At 40.9% G+C, this 18,406-nt stretch overlaps 1 protein-coding gene across 2 annotated transcripts in view; it reads left to right on the top strand.

Moving 5' to 3' along the window:
* Positions 1-18,406, top strand: part of hspg2 (heparan sulfate proteoglycan 2) — a 181,626-nt gene that overhangs the window by 84,674 nt on the left and 78,546 nt on the right. For both annotated transcript variants that reach the window (XM_041799680.1, XM_041799678.1), the window contains exons 5-21: positions 294-403; positions 567-625; positions 872-1,044; positions 3,556-3,594; positions 6,650-6,775; positions 6,925-7,116; positions 7,198-7,317; positions 8,949-9,080; positions 9,469-9,613; positions 12,195-12,352; positions 14,738-14,878; positions 14,989-15,152; positions 15,236-15,415; positions 15,585-15,781; positions 17,245-17,392; positions 17,794-17,921; positions 18,151-18,237. In XM_041799680.1, coding sequence (XP_041655614.1) covers positions 294-403; positions 567-625; positions 872-1,044; positions 3,556-3,594; positions 6,650-6,775; positions 6,925-7,116; positions 7,198-7,317; positions 8,949-9,080; positions 9,469-9,613; positions 12,195-12,352; positions 14,738-14,878; positions 14,989-15,152; positions 15,236-15,415; positions 15,585-15,781; positions 17,245-17,392; positions 17,794-17,921; positions 18,151-18,237 — 2,299 coding nt within the window. The remainder of the gene's footprint in view (positions 1-293; positions 404-566; positions 626-871; positions 1,045-3,555; positions 3,595-6,649; positions 6,776-6,924; positions 7,117-7,197; positions 7,318-8,948; positions 9,081-9,468; positions 9,614-12,194; positions 12,353-14,737; positions 14,879-14,988; positions 15,153-15,235; positions 15,416-15,584; positions 15,782-17,244; positions 17,393-17,793; positions 17,922-18,150; positions 18,238-18,406) is intronic.

Genomic DNA, 18,406 nt, shown 5'->3' with positions numbered 1-18,406 from the left:
TGGTTTTAGCACAGCTTTACCACAACTGAGATATGGAAATAGACGCCATAATTTGTATGTGGCTCCTATTTAAGCCACAGTCATGCTCTTTTCTGAGACACTTAAACAGGAGCTTTCCTTTGGGGAATAATTCCCAAACAGTTTCCCATATCACTTTGTCTTTAATGAAGTTTAAGGCTGATAATATCCAAACTCTGCAACAGATGGACATTAATGCTGAGCCTGCGGTCGTTTTCTGTTACTGTGCGGTTCAGCTGACTGACACTCTCCCCTCCTCTCTACATGTTTTCCAGTTTATTACAGAGCTCTCGTCAACTTCACCGACTCCCTGGTCTACGGCCCCGAGCTTGAGGACATCTTCTCTCCTGCTTTTAATGAGATCTCTGAAGCAGTGGTGGACACGGTGAGGTTTTTTTTTTCATAGTAGTCCTGTACAGCTAAAATCACCTTATAAGGCTCAGGCATGCTTTTATAGCTTTGATTTAAGTATGTGTGACTTTATGCCTGAAAGTGAGGCCCCAGCTTGTTTATTTCAACTTTGACTGAGTTTTGTTTCCCTCCCACAGCTGGAGTCGGAGTACAACAGGATTCCAGGTGTCCAGACAGTCAGCGTTGTCCTCATTAAGTAAGAACACCGATCCTTAAATCACTCCCTGTGACACCCAAAGTGGATATCCTGCAGCTGTGCGCTGCCTGGGTGTCTTTCTTTGGCACAGGTGATATTTATTTTACCGTTTTCTAAACTGCACAAAGCCTGTAGTCGGTAATTAATCAGCAGAGTAATCCCTCTAGAGGACATCCAAAGTTATCTTTTAAGAGTTTAACCATCTGTAGTGCAGTTCAAAGTGTGACCATGCATGTCTCTCTGCAGGAAGATGATCAGAGAGGATGGCGTGGATGTATTTGTGGAGTTGGACGTGGGGTCAGACTACAATAACAACGATGAGCAGATCCGCAGCGTGCTGTACAACGTGGTCAAGGAGGGAGCCATCGCTTCCTACATCACATCAGTTCAGGGCTTTCAGTTCAGACGGCTTGGGGAAGGTAAGACCTCAGCTTAAAGGGACACTCCCAAACAAAGCCAGTGATTCAAGTTTATTCACAAGGCAGCCATTTTCCTCTGATGTCATGCTCAGGGTAAAATACCGTTAGAATGCCTAAGTATTGTTCATGCCGAGTGTACCATTCACTAAAATTCAGGGAACTTGCAAGCTGTTTTAACTAGAGCCCTACATGGGACGCTTTTCTTAATTTCCGTCTGCTACCATTGGATTTTTTTACCATTACTGTCAACTCCCGCCTGCACCTTGCACAAATTCTGACAATGCATGTTAAATATTCAGAATAGCAGACAGTGTGTTTAATTAAATGAATGGTAATATTAATGAGTTCAATTGAGCACCAGCTTGGCCAAGTTTCCTCCCTGAAAGGAGGAGAACTCTTAAACAACCACAGCACTCACATCTTCATCATACGTAACGGTGCCATACATGGATAAAAGAGAGCTGGGAGCCTCCTGGTTATGGCTTAGTAGCAATAGCAATGTGAAAGTAAGATTTTCCAGCCTTCTTTACACATCATTTATTTCTAAGTCAGATAAAGGGGGAATTGTTTCCTGATCTCTGGAAAGTTTGTGTATCATAAAACTGCAGTGCACTTCCATCAACTGTCACAGATTAGATGCTTAATGCAGTAAGGCCAATCTGCATAGAAAGGGGTGTTTTTTCCCCAAAATAACTGCATAATGGCTCGGTATCTTGGTGCACTGGTGCATGATTGGGTTAGCTGTCGAACATGGAATAAGAGGAGCATTAAAGCTGTGCCTTTTGACTTTTTAACAAAGGTGCACAGTGCAAACTTTATTGTGGAGCTTTAGTGAAGCATCACACTGTTTGCACCGTTTGGCTAACCAAGCAAAGCAGATTGATACGCCCGTTTCCGTGTTTCTCACTGGCAAATTCATCTTGCAATGCTCCCGTCTGAACAGTTTGGGCCTGGCTAGAGAGTGAAAGGACCAATCAGTGTCGAGGGGCAGGACTTTCAGGTGGGGCGGAGTGGTGATGTAAGCAAGCAGCAACAAGAGGCCAGTGCAATTATGGCCTCAGCCATTAGCGTGGATGCTGCTAAAGCGCCAGTTTTATCAGAACTTGGTGCCATTTCTTCGTTAAAAGAAAAACAAAGAACAGCAGTGAGTTGTTTTCTTTTCAGAAACGACAAAAGTCATCTACTGACATGTCTACAGTCGCCATGGTTCGCATTATGCAGTTCTCTATGGAGTTTACTCCTCCGTAGCTGCACACCTCGGTAGCGAGGTCACGTGTTTTGTTGCTCTGATTGGCCTGTAAAGATGTGAGAGACAGAACGTTCATCCAATCACCCTCAGAGTTTTCTTTCGAAGGCTCTGCCCTGTCCCAAATGCTGTCTATGAGTGGTTTTCCAGATGGATATGTAAAACAAATCCATTTGGCATGTCAGGTTACCGTTTGGCTGCATGGAGACAAATGTATTCAGACATCTTTACACAGCCACCAACCACAATCCACAATCGACAAATAAATTGCATATTAAAAAATTAAGTAAAATAATCAATTTCGCACTGGCTCTGTCAACATGACAAACAAAACAGATCAACACTGTAGCAGCAGGGAACAGGAAGTGATGCTGTACACTCCCAGTGTAGGTTCCACCCAGGCCTTAGTGTTTATTGGTTGGTAGTTGTGTGACATCAAGCCAGTCAGATAGCCAGCCAGTGTTGTGGGGAAGGCCTTCACGTGAGACTGGAGAGAGGGAAATCAAAGGGGATCTTGCACTCCACTGCTGACACATCTTGCAGAGGAGCTAAAATGGCACACCTTCAACTAAAATGGTTTTCAACGATTATCGGGTAATTAAAATGCTATTAAATAAGTTAAATGCCAAATAGCGGTGTCAATAATGAGCCAGGCTAGTAATCAGTCTACCCCTACTGTGCACCCAGATTACAGTGAGGGCTGAGTATGTGGATTTTAGGGGTGAGGTATTATAACTTACCTATGCTGAACTCATTACTTCTTGATTGATCAGCAACTGAAAATGTATCATAAAACTTTGAGGGGAATAAATCTAAGGTCAAACACGTGTCGTAGCCCATTAGCTACTATAAGGGCCTGTGTCCACAGTCATCACTTTTAGCACTGGCAGCGCTCATCTTCAATACAAAGCCAATGTAGTTCACTGTTTTCAGTGGTCAGCATCCTTAGTACTCAGTGTCAGCTGTTTTTGTCGCAGTGTTCACAGCATTCCTTGTATGTTTATTTAACTTTGTCTTTTTAGTCTCTGGTCAGTCTGGAGTCTATTAAATTAAAACAGTTTGTCAGTATTACCATATTTAGATGAGTTCAACTTTGAGCGTAGTGATGCAACTTGACTTTCCCACTCTGAACATGACATCAGATCAAAATGGCTACCAGCTGAGAATGTTGAATGACTGCCACGACGAAATCCTAAGTGTTTACAGCAGAAGAAGGTCCACCACAGTGGGAGGCAGTGTCCTTAACTTTTCCCTCTGGTTTCTAGCTCAACCTCTACCTCCCGTGGAGCCTATAGCAGTGCCAGGTTTGTACACCATGCCGGCTGCATGGTGACTGAGCCGACTGTACTGTAGAAACTGTAGTGCCTTTAAAAAGAACAGTCGAGCATTTTATGCATTATGAGTTTCAATTGGACGATGACCTTTACTTTGCCATGTGTAAGCAACGGTCATGTGGCCTGAGGAATGTTCTGCATGGAAGCACCAATGTACAGTAGACTTCTAGAAGTGTGCACCAGAAAGTCCAGTATCTCAGATTGATTATAAAGGACTTTTGCATGGCATGAGACTGAGTAGGAATGCTGCTGTTCACTACAATCACAACCAGCTTTTGATTTACACAAAGTCTGAAAACTTTGTACACAGGCATGGCAACTGATAGGTAAGGATAATGGTCACATTATTTTTAGTGTCTTCACTCTTGAGATACTCTGAAGGTTTCAGTCAATGTGTCTTTTTGTCTGGTCTGACTTTTTTTCTTTCTATAACTATCTGGCTTTCTTTCAAGTCTATATAAACTAGTCCATCCTGTCATTGTATCTAGTCTTTGAGGCTGTTTACAGGAGATGTTCTTGTATGCATTTAGCCACATTAGTAGTGTACAGGGTTGATTTTATTAACCATCTAATCAAGTAAAGTCTGCAACCTTGGTAACTAGCAGAAAATTCCTTCTTGGTTAAACTTATTGTTACTACTTTTTTAATCAATTTCCATTTACTCCAGTTAATAGCTTCTGCTGTCAAGCTCTACTATCTGGATGTAAACAAGGACAGTGGAGATAGCACAACATACAAGCAGGGTAGTTTGGTAGTATTTTGATCTAGAAAATGGAGAAAAGGTGTGTCGGCTATGTCAGATGTATAACCAGTTGACTGAAGCAATGAGTAGCCATATTCAGCACAGGCATGTGAGCGTTAACCTGCTAGCACTGCTAATGTTAGCCACACTTGGCAACCCAGATTCACATCCTTAACCCGCTTATGCTGTGTTATTTAAATAGTGCACGATTTTGACTGCTTTCTGAATTTTTTTTTCCACTTGATGAGTCAACTCAACGCAATAAAAAAATATATTTATGAAGTATTCAAAATTAGTCGACTGAGAGAGAGTGAGAGTTAACGGATAGAGTTGAGTGCGGTCCACTGTCGTTCAGGATAGTTGTTAATGCATGTTGTAAACAGTTCCCTTGTGTCTGTTCAGTTTTCCTTTGTTGACTATTTTTCTGTCTAGTTTGTAGAACCTACTCTGGGTCTGTTGAGATGTTGTGTCTGTTCTAGTCTGTCGATGAGTCTGTTTGATTTCTATTTCTTACTTTTTGAGAAGTCTAGCATCCATGTCTTGTTTGTCTATCTATCCAGTGTGTCTAAAGAAAACTTTGTATCTAGACTGGACTGCTGTACTTTGGCACTAGTCCTGGATGTGTCTCACTTAGTTAATCTTGGCTGTATGTTGAATTTAGTTTGCTGTTAATAATTTATAACTTGAGCTTTTCTATGTTGTGTTTTTGTCTAGTCGTTGTGTTTAATCTTGTCTGATGTTAAGTCACTCAGTGTGTTTACATGCAGTCAGACAAGTTGAACTATAGTTAGTCCAACCAAAACTAGTCTGTTTAAATGCATGCCAGCATGTTAGACTGAAAATATACTAAATCTAAATCCTCAAAAGTCATGAAATTTGCCACTAGTTAACGAGGTTGGAGATCGTTTCTCTCCTGCACCTATGCACTTCAATTAAACTGAGCTAGTGCTGAGCATTTGCAATAAGCAGCAATCCGTGCAACTAAAACATTAATCCAATTGGAAAGTCCAAACAAAAACAACAAAAAAACCCTGCAGTGTCCACTTGAGGCTGGCTGCAGAGTCATGGAAGTCGCATACACACTCCATGTTAAAGTGCTGATTTTTACAGCACAAATAAACATGTTTAAAGAATGATTTTGGTCCAAATAGTTTTTTTTTGTTTTTATGGGCACACACTGTAAAGAATGATAATTAAAAAAAAACATATTCCACTAAGGTTTAAATAGGTAGGAGTTTTTCATAAGCAGGAACATGGCGGTAACTGCAAGCCTACATGATGCAGCTGTTTTTAGTTTTAAGGCCTACTTCAGCTCTACCTCTGTCTGTTTTTCTGTTTATCTAAAGTGAGTTTATGACAGAGTTTTAAGTATGGCGATTTCTGTGGATTGTCTTAGAAAGCCCTCTTCAGGAACCAAACAGCTGATGTCATGCATGCGTCATTCAATATTTCCTAAAGTCTATGAAGCTCAGTAGTCTCCACACTAAGCTTTGACCCAGAAGTCATACAGCATAAATGCTAAGCATTGTAGAGGTTCCATTCTTTTCTGCATTCATTTCCATTCTTTTCTGGATTCATTTGTATGCTTAAGCTAGAGACATAGCATCCATCTTATTAGTGCCTACAGTAAAACATAGAGTTATAGGAAATGTACAGAGCTGCAAAGGTATTAATGTTTTTGCCAGTTAGCTGTTTGCTAACTCATTAGCAAGGTCAGTAGGGATCAGGTCCAGTAGCAGCTAGCTGAAAAATTTGAGATCCATTGAGCTATTACTCTAGTTCAACTGAACTGAGCATGTAAACATACTGACTGAGTCGGTTCTGTGTTAAATCTAGTTGCTGATTGTATTTGTCTTATTTGATCATGGACAAAGTCTAAATTTTCAATCTAGACTTGTGTCTTGTCCACCCTAATGGGTCATGATGGTTGTCATATCTATTCTGCGGGAATAACCAATGCTATATGTCTTGTCTGGTTTTACTAGTCTCTCTTTTGTTGTCATTAGTCACTGAGGCTGAACTAGTCTAGTAGCGCTACCTCTTATCTGTCCCCAATTGTACATGTCAGTTTATGTTAGCTTTATTATGTCATTGGTTTCACATGTAATGTAAAGAAATTTGTGCATAAAGAGTGTCTTGAAATACACCAACAATGCTGTTTTTCACTTTATTTGTGACTTGTGTTGTATCATTAGATTTGTGTATCCGCTATGCTGTAGTGTTAGTTTGCATGTCTTTGATTGGTCATCCCCTCCTCCCTCGACCCCTCTGCATCTTTCATAGTAACCCCGAGCATCAGACCATGCATGCCAGATGAGCACAGGTGTGGGGATGGGACTTGTATCCTGATGGAGTACCTGTGTGACAACAGACCAGACTGCAGAGACATGAGTGATGAGATCAATTGTGGTGAGTGGCTTCAGCTTGACTGGCCGGCAGCTCTTAACGTGTTCGGCTTTTGCACGGATTGCTGGCTGGACGTGAGATACAGCGTAGTGATTAAAGATATAGTTAACCATATTTCCAATAAGCTAAGTTTAACCAGAGTTTCTTTTTAGAAACCAAACCAGTTCCTCCAGCCATCACAACCCCACCAACAACCACCATCAAGAAGCCCCCACGGCCCCCAAGCCCACCTGGACCCTGCAGAATGGATCAGGCCACGTGCCAGAGTGGAGAGTGTATCCCTCGAGACTACATCTGCGATGGGGAGAGGGACTGCGCGGATGGAAGCGACGAGTTCAGATGTGGTATGCTGCGCTGCATGGTGCATGTACAGTCCAGGCTTTCAGAAACAGCAGGCAGTTTAAACATCCTCTGTTTTTTCACAGGTACTCCGTCTCCCTGTGAACCCAACGAGTTCAAGTGTAAGAATGGTCGCTGCGCCCTCAAGCTGTGGCGTTGTGATGGAGACAACGACTGTGAGGACAACTCAGATGAAACAGATTGTCGTAAGTCAATCAATTATTGGAAATAACACCACAACAGACTCGATGGATAGTCAACACCCAGGGGGCTTGCAAATCCTGAAAAGGCTTTTTAAACCTTTTCAGGATTTTGAAAAGTAAAAGTTATGAAAAGTCATAGTTCATACTTTCACAAAATTTTGTCTAGATCAGTGGTTTTCAAACTTTTTTCCCAAGGCACACCTAAGGTTAAGCCTGAAACGCAGTAAAGGCACACCATATTCATATCATATATCAAAAATTACAATATTAAAAAAATTTAAAATTACAGAATAGACTTTTTAGATAATGTTACAGTCAAAGTGGCCCATAGAGGTGATAAAGGGGGGGAATTTCTGGGGTCCAGCCAACTGGGGGATCATGGAGTTGGATAAAGGTGTCAAAAATTAGTTTTAAGTGATGGAAAAAAAGGTGGCAAAATTAGTCAAAAAGTGGCTAAACAAATTCAAAAATGGGCAAAAATTGTCACAAAGGGGCCAAAAAACAGGTTAATAGTGGCAAACACGTTTAGAGTGTCAAAAAAGTGGCAAAAATGGATTACATGTGGCCAAAAAGGGTTAGGTGTTACAAAAGGTGGTAAAAAAAGGGGTTAAAAGCGATTTTAAAAAATTGGGCAAAACATGGGCAAAAAAGTGGCCAAACTAAGGCAAAAGTGTGCAAAAATTAGCAAAAAGGTGGCAAAATGGGTTGGAAGTGTCAGAAAGGTCGCAAAATAGGTTACGAGTGGCAGAAAAGTGACTAAAAGGGTTAAAGTTGCTAAAAGGTGGGAAAAAAGGGTTAAAAGTGATTTTAAAAAATTGCAAAAAGTGGCCAAACAATAGCAAAAGTGGGCAAAAAGGTTTTTAATGTGACAAAAAGTTCCAAAAAAGTGGCAAAAATGGGTCAAACGTAGTAAAAAGAAGAGGCAAAAATGCTAAAAAGCAGCAACGTTGCCACTTCTTTTGACAAAGTTGTCAAAAGAAGTGGCAAAAATGGGTAGAAAAATTGGTCAACTTTGTTAAAAGTAGCATGAATTAATTATTTCAACCCCAATTTCAACCCAATAATAGGTTACCACACTTTTCAGCTCTAAATGAGGTAACTGTTATCTAAGATGCTAGCACCAATGCTACTAATCTGACACACATACACTGATATCATCAATAAGTCACAACTGGGGAGGTCCAATTCTCTGGGTTTTTGTCAGGGGTCCAGACAGATCCATGGACAGGCCTGCTTACTGTTCTTACCATAAAGTTGTTGTAATAACACACAGATTCCCACAGCACACCAAGACTTGCCTTAAGACACACTAGTGTGCCTTGCTACACCATTTGAGAACCACTGATGCTTTACATATATGCAAGGTCACCCTAAAAACCAACCTGCCTAGACAAACAATGCGTCGGTTTGTTACTACCAGAGTCTATGTATGGGTGGATTTCTTTACCTTTACTGCTCAACATGCTAGCTTTGTCTGCCTCCAGTTGTTCAATGTTAGGCTAAGCTGATCAGCTTGGCTTCAAACTTCATACTACACAGGGTATGGTGTCAGTCTCTTTAGCTGAATTAGCTAAGCTAATTTTATTTTTGATCTTAAGTTGAAACTTCTGGCTTAAATTTTCTTTAATCTCCAGCTACCAAAGGTCCAGGTGACAGGTGCGCTCCTGAACAATTCGAATGCCTGAGCGATCGCACCTGCATCCCTGCCAGTTACCAGTGTGACGAGGAGCCGGACTGCCCTGACCGCTCCGACGAGTACGGCTGCAGTAAGTCTGACACCGACAGCTGTGCCGTACATTCCTTCTCTCTCTCCTCCACACAGATTTCACTCCTTTCTTTCATGCTTTTTCGCTCCCTCTCTGCTCCTTTGACTCTCCTCCATGGTCACCCTCTGAGTGCCTTTGTACGCTGTGACTAATTTTCTGTGAACCAGCTTCTTTTCACACATGTTCTGGCTGAGACACAGAGCTTTTTGTCAGCCATCCATTAAGAACTGAAAGGGAATTGTGCGTCCATAGCGGAGTATGTTTCCGCTGACTGTCAGGCATTTATGAGCTTCACTGCATCGCTACATTCCAATCACACCCGGCCTTATTGTACATGTGCATTTATTATGTATTTAAAAACAGTCCTCATCTTTCTGACACTTTACAGCCCCTCCCTCTGTGACAAGCCCACCAGAGGAGTCTGTTCAGGCAGCAAGGGGAGCCACGGTGACGTTTACCTGTCAGGCTGTGGGAGTGCCAACACCCATCATCACCTGGAGACTCAACTGGGGACACATTCCTGTCAGCAACAGGTGGGTCTGAGGAGAGGTCCTCTACCTGGGCTGACTTTTCTCACCTGAAATGACAGGGTTACTGGACCCTAAAGATTTGGTTGAAGTACATCTACTTTCAGGGATAAGACCCACCCATTCTCTCTTTTTATTCCATTGCCATTAGCCGCCGTACCATACAGGCAATGAGATAACACACATAAACAGATCAGCAGGTTTAGCTTGGCTGTTTAGCCATGGGTTGGAACCTCAAACGTAGCTATGACGCTTTTCCAGCAGGAACATTCTTTTAAGAAGAGTATGTCTTTCTCTACAACCTCACGACCCAAAGCGGAGTCATTTTGAAGCACAGGCAGGGAGTGCTTTACATTTAACTTATTTTTATGCATATATTTCTATAGAACTGGGTAAATATACAATTTGAAATCATTCAAATATGTTTTTTTTTGTTTGTTTGTTTGTTTGTTTTGGAAAACATTTGGTGCCCCCCTCTAACTTAAGAGGGTCCTGACCCACCGAGCTAAAGTGTTGTAGTTGAACTTTGTTGTGAGTGAGACTCACAGCCTGCGGGCCACTCTGCCCATCCCCACCTATCACTTGCTGTCCTTAACTGAGGATTGTTTTCCAGTCAAACCAGCTCTCCACATGGTTATTAACATAACTGTACGCTCTCTTTTTTATCTAAATGCACAGTTACGGCCTACCAATGGAGGAAAGCGGTTAAAACTTGGCACCAAACTCTTCTGATGTTGTCTGTGTTGATGTATATTCCACTACATCCAGATCAGAGAAGCTGGTGCTTGCAATACGCCATGAATGGCGGGAATTTTTAATTGCGTTAGGTCTGTAAAGTGTCTGATATTAGCAGCTGCATGCATTTTCAGTAACAATGTCACATCAAGGCCACATTAGACCATAACCTCTGATCTAATTTTTCATGGTTTCTTTTTTTTTAAATTATAAATCAGTGCTATTGGTCACTCCTTGCGTCTGTTATTGGGTTTTACAAATTTTAAATCATTAAAAATGGTCAAGCATAATGCTGACTCAGTGTTTAATTATGTTAAAAAAAAGTTTTTTTTTCATTTCCTGAACGGTAGTTGTTTTGGAAATAGGAGGTTATGTCCCAACAGCAAAAAACTCTTATCATTTTAAGTGGTATTTAAGTGTTTCAGGTATGTAAGCCACAAGCAACTTTTAAGATGTAAAATAGATATTAAAAATCTGACTTTTGCATCAGATTTTACATTGTTCAGTACTCAAGTATCGAGATTTAACCCCAAATTGACCAGCATCACTATTTATTAACTACCCACGTACATAGGTTTGCAGCTAAAGAAGTGGTCAAGAGGTGAAGTAAAATGACTAAAAAATCCCATTTACATGATTTGAAGTCAGACATCGCTAGAACTGATATCCTGAAAGTTATAATTTCCATTTTGTTTTGCACTTCTTGGAAAAACATGTTTTGCACCACTTTGGCAGCCATCTAGAATAAAACATCTGCTTCTGGTGAAAGCTAATCTTGCCTAAGTGATTTGCAGCTGAGCATGAAAATTTAAAAATAACTTTAAAATTGATGAGTGCTCTCTGGGACACAGTAAAACAGCAGAAAGATAGCCCTCTTGTTGGCAAGCAGGGGCATTTTGGAGAGTTTGGAGGCCGCAGGCAAAGTTTTTATTTATTCCATGCCTTTTGCCACAAATGAATCCACCAAATCAGTCTTTGTATATGTATTTAGGGATCTGCCTGACCATAATTTGCTTGATATGATGACATTTTGGCACTTTTTCGGGGTTTTGTCCCTTGCTTTAAGGGCCAGAGATCCTCCAATGGGACCTTTTTGGATAATCATAATTGCTTTTGATGCTATTTTATTCAGTATTGGCATCTTATGTACATTCAATTCCAGACATGTGATTGACACCCATTTCAACGATATCTTGAGGCCCCTTGGAGCACGAGGCACCAGGTGTTTGCTTACCTTTGCCTAATGGTTTAACTGCCTACAAGGCAAATTTGATTTGGTAAACATGATTCCTACATCTAAGTTCAAAAACAGAACATTAGGCACATCAAGAGCCTTAAAAGAGTCATGATCGTAAGAAAAACTGAGACACTACTTGAAAATATGTTTAAATATGACTTTAGGAATAAAGATTACATTGAAGAATGAAGCACAAGAGTAAAGGAAGAAACTAAAGAAGTATATTTAGCTTTAAGATTGCCAAATAAGGAAATACACAGCATTTAAATTCAAATGCTTGAGCTGAAATAGATCAGAAGAGATTGAATATATGGGAAGTCAGCAGTGTTTCTATACTGACTCACTGAATCCAGAGCTGTGATTTTAATTAAGTCAGATTTTTGTGGTTGCACTGCCGCTCCACAAGTCGCTGTTTCAGAATTTTCATTCTGGGCGTCGTCTGCTGCGTGTGTGGTTAGGCAATTACACTTTAATGGCGTTTTGTGTAAAATATTTCAGCAGAGTCGGAGTACTGCAGTGAAAGTGTTTAGAAGTGTTATGTTCCAGGGTTACAGACTGTAAACCGAGTTTATTTTTATAAAAGCCATCATTTATGCTTTATTTCTTTGTTCCCAGGATATCCATGAGTAGCGAGAACGGCCGTGGCACTCTGACCATTCGTGACGTGAAGGAGGCCGATCAGGGGGCGTACACCTGTGAGGCCATCAACGCTAAGGGCCTGGTGTTTGGGATCCCAGATGGAGTGCTAACACTTACATCAAACCCAAGGCCAGGTAATGACATGTCACTTTGATTGCTGTCTCACTGTTAGAAACACAATGACAGTATTTATAACATCCATCCATTTTCTATAATGTTGTCCTGTTTGAGGTCACAGTGGGAGGAGGCAATCCCAGCTGCTCACTTGGGTGAAAGGCAGGTTTTATGCTGCACTAGCTGTCAATCACAGGGCAGAGACAAAACACACGCTCAAACCTATGGGAAAGTTAGGGTCATCAATCGTCTTATCAAGTATGTTTTTTGATTGTGTGAGAAAGCCAAAGTACTGTGAGTGGTCCCACACATGCAAACACCAGGAACTCTCATGCTCTGAGGCGACAGCGCTACTTATTTTGCCACCGTGCAGATTACTTCTACAGTCAACTATCAAAAAATTCCTATCATAGAAAATGTCATTGTTTTAGCCTTTTTATTACTGACATTGTTTTTTCTTGCATTTTAAGGATTGCGTTTCAATTCCTTTCTTTGTACAATGATAATAAAGAAACTCTAAAATGCACAGGTGGCCTGATGGTTGCATCCATGCAATAAATGTGCAGAGGCTTTTCACCTTGACATGGACGGCCAAGGTTTGGATCCAGCCTGTGGCTCCTTTTTCTATGTCGTTCCTCTCTCTCCCCCTAAACCTCGGGGCTTAACCCTTAGAGCACATGGCACGGATCTGTGCTGCAGGTGCACCCTTTGCAAATTGCTCGGTAACTTTTGACTGTAAATCTTAGGCACTTGCTTGTTTTTTCCTCTGAAAGCTCTGTGTTTTGCCTTTCTAAGATGTTCTCCACGCATTCGTAGCTCTTACAGAACATTTTCTTGTGAGCTTGGAACTTTGCAGACTTTCTGGGGTCTTTGACTATTAAATCCACCCAGTAACTCTGTTAATAGATGTGTGTTTATCCATTTATAATCAATTTTACGATTTTTCCTGCAAGTAGCCGGCTACACCGGTTAGCCTGTCGCCATGTTGTCTTTTTGTATCTCAGAATGCATTGCGACTGGGCTGTGACATCCATCGTCACGTCATGCTTTGCCAAACAGCGCATGTGCATAGACTTAGAAAATTTAGAAGAGACTCTGAATGACTCATAATAGAGAGAAAGAGACACAGGGAGGCTGTAATTTATCTCCCAGAGTCACTGCACTTTAAATAATGACTCAAATTGCCAAAAGTGCAAGGACTTTTTCAAGTACAAATGTGAACATTTTTAAGACTTTTCGTCACAGAATTAAGATTTTTTTTAATTTTTATGTCCCAAAGAGATGGGAGAACAATGTTCTGTTAATGTTTACTGTGTTAAATACATAGAAATATTTGAGTTTCAATTTCCGATTAGTTTTATCTTTTTTCTTTATAGGGGCTATAAATTCAAGTGACATTGCTGCGACAAATATATTCTTCAAGCCCACGTTGAAGAAAAGAAAAGGATGATTAGAGCTTGACTGTGGACCGTAGTGTTGATGTTTTACAAACTTTTTAAGACAAAAAGTCCATGATAATAGTAATGATTAGAAAGTTGCTGAGAGCTCTAAGGGTTTTAAGTTAACTTTTTTATTTGTCAGCCATGTGAAGAAAACTCTTAAGATTCTGTGTTCCCAGTAAAATGTTGAGTGTTCCCAAGTAAAAAAAAGTCTGTACATGGAACATGTGAACATCAGTTGTATGCACATCAGAAGGTAATCACTGTTGATAAATCCCACATGGTCTTGATGAGGAGGCTCAGAGACATTTGCATGCAGAAAACCAGATGTGATAATGACACATGCCTTTTAAATCTATGCTTATACTTCTACCTCCTCCAAATAAGGGAAAGAGGAAGGAGGAGCTTCATAGAACCTGAAACTGAGGTAGGATGAGGCTGATCAAAGTACAGTTCATATGGGAGTTATTAACAAAAGAAAATATTCTCTGTGGGAGACTCTGACAAATGCTGTGAAATCTGTGAGGTTAGAAGAAAAAACACATTCAGTAATCAAGAAGAGAAGAGGTTTTATATTGAGCTAAAAAAAGGGAAAAAAGTGCATCACAGCACACTAAAAGTATCTGCAGCTGGATCACAGAATACCACAAAATTTTCACTGGTGGATCCTGCATTTCTAGCATGAAATATGAAGCATGTACACCATCAAAACAGAGCATGCTGATCCAAACAGATCAGTGTACTCTGTTAAAATCTACTGCCCATGGAGCGTATAGTAAACCAGTACTTCTAATAGGACAAGATGAGCCGTGACTACATTTAAATGCCTGTCGCAGCTGTTTTTAAAGGAAGCCCCCCTTTTCTACCTTTTAACACAGCCCATGTGGTCTAAATAAAGACCTGATTTAAATTCTCCAAAATTGTAGAGGACACTTCTGTCTTTTGATTGTTCCTGTTTTTTTTTAGGTAACTGTCCCGATGGCCACTTCAGCGTGGAGGGCCGCTGTGTCTCCTGCTTCTGTGCTGGAATCACCAAGAACTGCAAGAGCACCGGCCGCTACCGCAACCAGATCAGCCTGCGTTTCTCCGAGGAGGAAGATTTCAAAGGCAATAAAGCTTACAAAAATAATACACAGCTCAAACACTGTGAACTGAATTGTTTTTAAAGTCTATGTTGTCTGACATTTGAAGCCTAAATCTGTTATTTTCACTTCCAGGAGTGAATGTCACCTACCCCTCCAGGCCAGGCACACCTCCTCTCTCCTCCACTCAGCTTCTCATCAACCCTGAGATGGAGGAGTTCCAGCTTGTCGACTTGTCACGCCGCTTCCTCAACCTTGACTCCTTCTGGACTCTGCCTCGCCAGTTTCTTGGCAACAAGGTAAACAGCAACATACTCGACTGCCTTTATTCAACTTGGCTACTTATCACAAAAGACTGAGAAATAATTTCATCTATTTTTAGATCGACTCATATGGAGGAACCCTGAAGTACAAGGTGCGGTACACTTTGGCCCGCGGTCTGTCTGAGGTTGTGGAGAAGCCTGATGTGATGCTGGTTGGAAATGGACGAAGGCTCGTGTACCGCAGAGGAGGCACCACCCCGGCCCGAGTGGTCAACCAGAAGGAGATCAAATTCACTGAAGTAGGTCATCAGTTAAAAAAAATTATTCCAGAAAAACAAATACAGAATCTGCTCAGTCTGTTGGTAGAGTTATATAATAGCATGAAGTCCAAATAAAGAGCTGTACACGCCACATTGTATCCTAAATGTGAAGTGTAGAAGCAGAAATAAACCATTCTTGTTGTTTTAGGATAACTGGCAGCACTCTAACGGCCGCCCTGTTAGCCGAGAAGATCTGATGATGACCCTGGCGAACCTGGACAGCATCAGCATCCGCACCATCTATGATAACCACATGGTCAGCGTGGCGCTTAGTGACATCGTCATGTCTACCACCTCTGTGGAGTTCAGCACCATGGGTCACGCCAAGGATGTGGAAGAGTGCAGGTGAGAAAAAAAAACACTTATGCCAATGGGATTTCTAAAGAAAACATTATGACAGGAATGGATAGAGTGTTGATTATGACATTGTCATAGGGGCTTGCAATTAGACCAACTGCAGCAAATTATCAGTATTATCAGTATAAAAATTCAGATATAAAATATATTTGATAAAGGTCCATAAATCAGACATGACCTTGTATTTTTGATGGTAAAATCTTTCTACAATGAGTTATGATTTAATAAAAAAGATCAATAAACATAGATGGAGCATCTCCAACAGAGATGGAGCACTACGGATGTCTGCAGGAAGAGTGTTCCAAAGGGTGGGAGTTGCAGCACTGAACGCTTGGTCTCCATAGGTTCGGCCATCCGCTTATAGACAGCGATTGGTCACATCTTTATGGGCCAATCAGAGCAACAAAGCCACTACCAAGCTGCACCCTACCGAAGGAGTAAACTCCATAGGGAACTGTATAACGCGAACCATGGCGACTGTAGACATGTCAGTACACGACTTTTGTCGTTTTTGAAAAGAAAACAACTCAATGCTGTTCTTTGTTCTTCTTTTAACAAAGAAATGGCGACAAGTTCTGATAAAACTTACGCTGTAGCAGCATCCACCCTAATGTCTTCCGTCATGCACTGGTCTCTTGTTGCTGCTTGCTTACGTCACAAATCCGCCGCGGCCAAAAGTACTGCCCCTCGACACTGTGTTGGTCCTGTCACTTTCTAGCTAGGCCCCAGATGGTTCAGACTGGAGCTTTGCAAAATGGATTGGCCAGTGAGAAACTTTGAAACAGGCATATCCATCTGCTTTGCAAGGTTATGAGGGCGCTGGATAACTAATCAATGAGTTACAGAGAGGAGTGGAATGATAGAACTGTGTACTTCATCCCACTCTGTCACTATGTAAACAAAATGATTGCAGTTGACACTCTTGAACTGTGCTGCAATGCCTAGATTTTTAAGGTTGTTACTATTTTTTATTTTATGTATTTTATTTTATGTATTTGAAATGAATTCAAATTATATATATTGCATCATAGTGATTCGTAGTACATTGTATCGTATCATATTATCTCGTCTAGTGTTGCATCGCATGGTATAGACTTCTGCTGTGCCATACTGCATTATATCGAATCTTATAATATCCAATTGTATCACATCTTATTGTATTGTAGTGAATTGTATTGTGTTGTGATGTGTTGACTCGTATCGTATATACCACACCCTATCGTATCGTACCGTGTCGTATCATATTGGAGGTTTTTTTTAAATAACTAGTCATGCATTCGGCGAATAGAATACTATGTCTTAATTGGATAAAACATTTGAGCTATGTTTCTAATTCATTTGTCTTTCTTTAATAAAGAACACATCATGTTTTTTATTTAAATCTGCTGTGTCATATTTTATTTTTTCCACTGAAACAGCTGACTAAGCATTCTTACATTTATCATTTTCAGATGTCCTGCTGGATACTCAGGCCTGTCCTGTGAGAGATGTACCCCTGGTTTTGAACGTGTACCTGGAGGCTCTTATCTTGGCACCTGTGCTGGTTGTAACTGCAACGGACATGCTAGCGCCTGTGATCCAATCAGCGGACACTGTCTGGTAAAAATGACCCTCTTTTAGCTCTTTTTTCTGTCAGTCACATCGCTGATAAACAGTTCCTTATTCCAGATGTTTGTGCTCGAAGGAAATACTCTTATTGGCTTTCTCTCCTAGGGTGAGTTTAGGAAATCAGAACCATTCATGAGTATAAACACTGAATCTGAGGCCAACAAGCCATTAGATTAGTTTTGAATAAACAGGATGAAAAGACAGCCTTTAAAGAGCTGAGCTAATCAGCTTCTGGTTTTGCTTAATAATGCAAGTACAGACAGGATGTGGTGCACATAACTAACAGAATGTTAATAAGAATCTTCCAAAATGTCAGGCTTCTAATTTTTAAACTATTTTAAGTCACATTCATTCAAAATAAGTGAATGACCCAAGTGTTTTCACTACTGCAGAGCTGCCAGCATAACACAGAAGGCCCTCAGTGTGATAAATGTCGCCCAGGATACTTTGGTGACCCTAGCCGAGGTCGCCCTGATGACTGCAAGCCATGCCCCTGCCCATACTACGAGACCTCAAGGCGGTAAGGTCACAGACACACCCAGACCACACACATACATAAATGTTATACTCAACGAGGAGAAGAAGTAAATCACATCCACATACCACACACCGAGCATCTTTGGCAAGAGAATCAAGCGTTTCTCTCTGCAGGTTTTCATTCTTTAAACATGAGATCATTTGAGTATTTGTTCGTCATTAACCAACTGCTGTAGGTTTTAATTTGTGGCTTTTTTATTTGACTTTATAAGGTTTTCAGACACCTGCTTCGTGGATGTAGATCAGCAGCCAACATGTGATGCCTGCAGACCCGGCTACACAGGAAGACGCTGTGAAAAGTGAGCAACTTGATGTCGTTAATTCTGCTTTAAAGATGAAGCTTAATAATTTGATAAAGATTGATAATATCAAGAAAATTAAGCTTTAAGATGCACTTGTGATGTACTGACCCTTTGCTAAGCCAAGCCTTTCTTTCATTGAAAACCACTGGAAGTACCCAACAAGTTC

Source organism: Cheilinus undulatus, linkage group 11 (genome assembly GCF_018320785.1).
Source record: "Cheilinus undulatus linkage group 11, ASM1832078v1, whole genome shotgun sequence".
NCBI classification, from domain to species: domain Eukaryota; kingdom Metazoa; phylum Chordata; class Actinopteri; order Labriformes; family Labridae; genus Cheilinus; species Cheilinus undulatus.
Note: the sequence above shows the minus strand (reverse complement) of the source record. Positions and strands in the feature narration are given on the sequence as shown.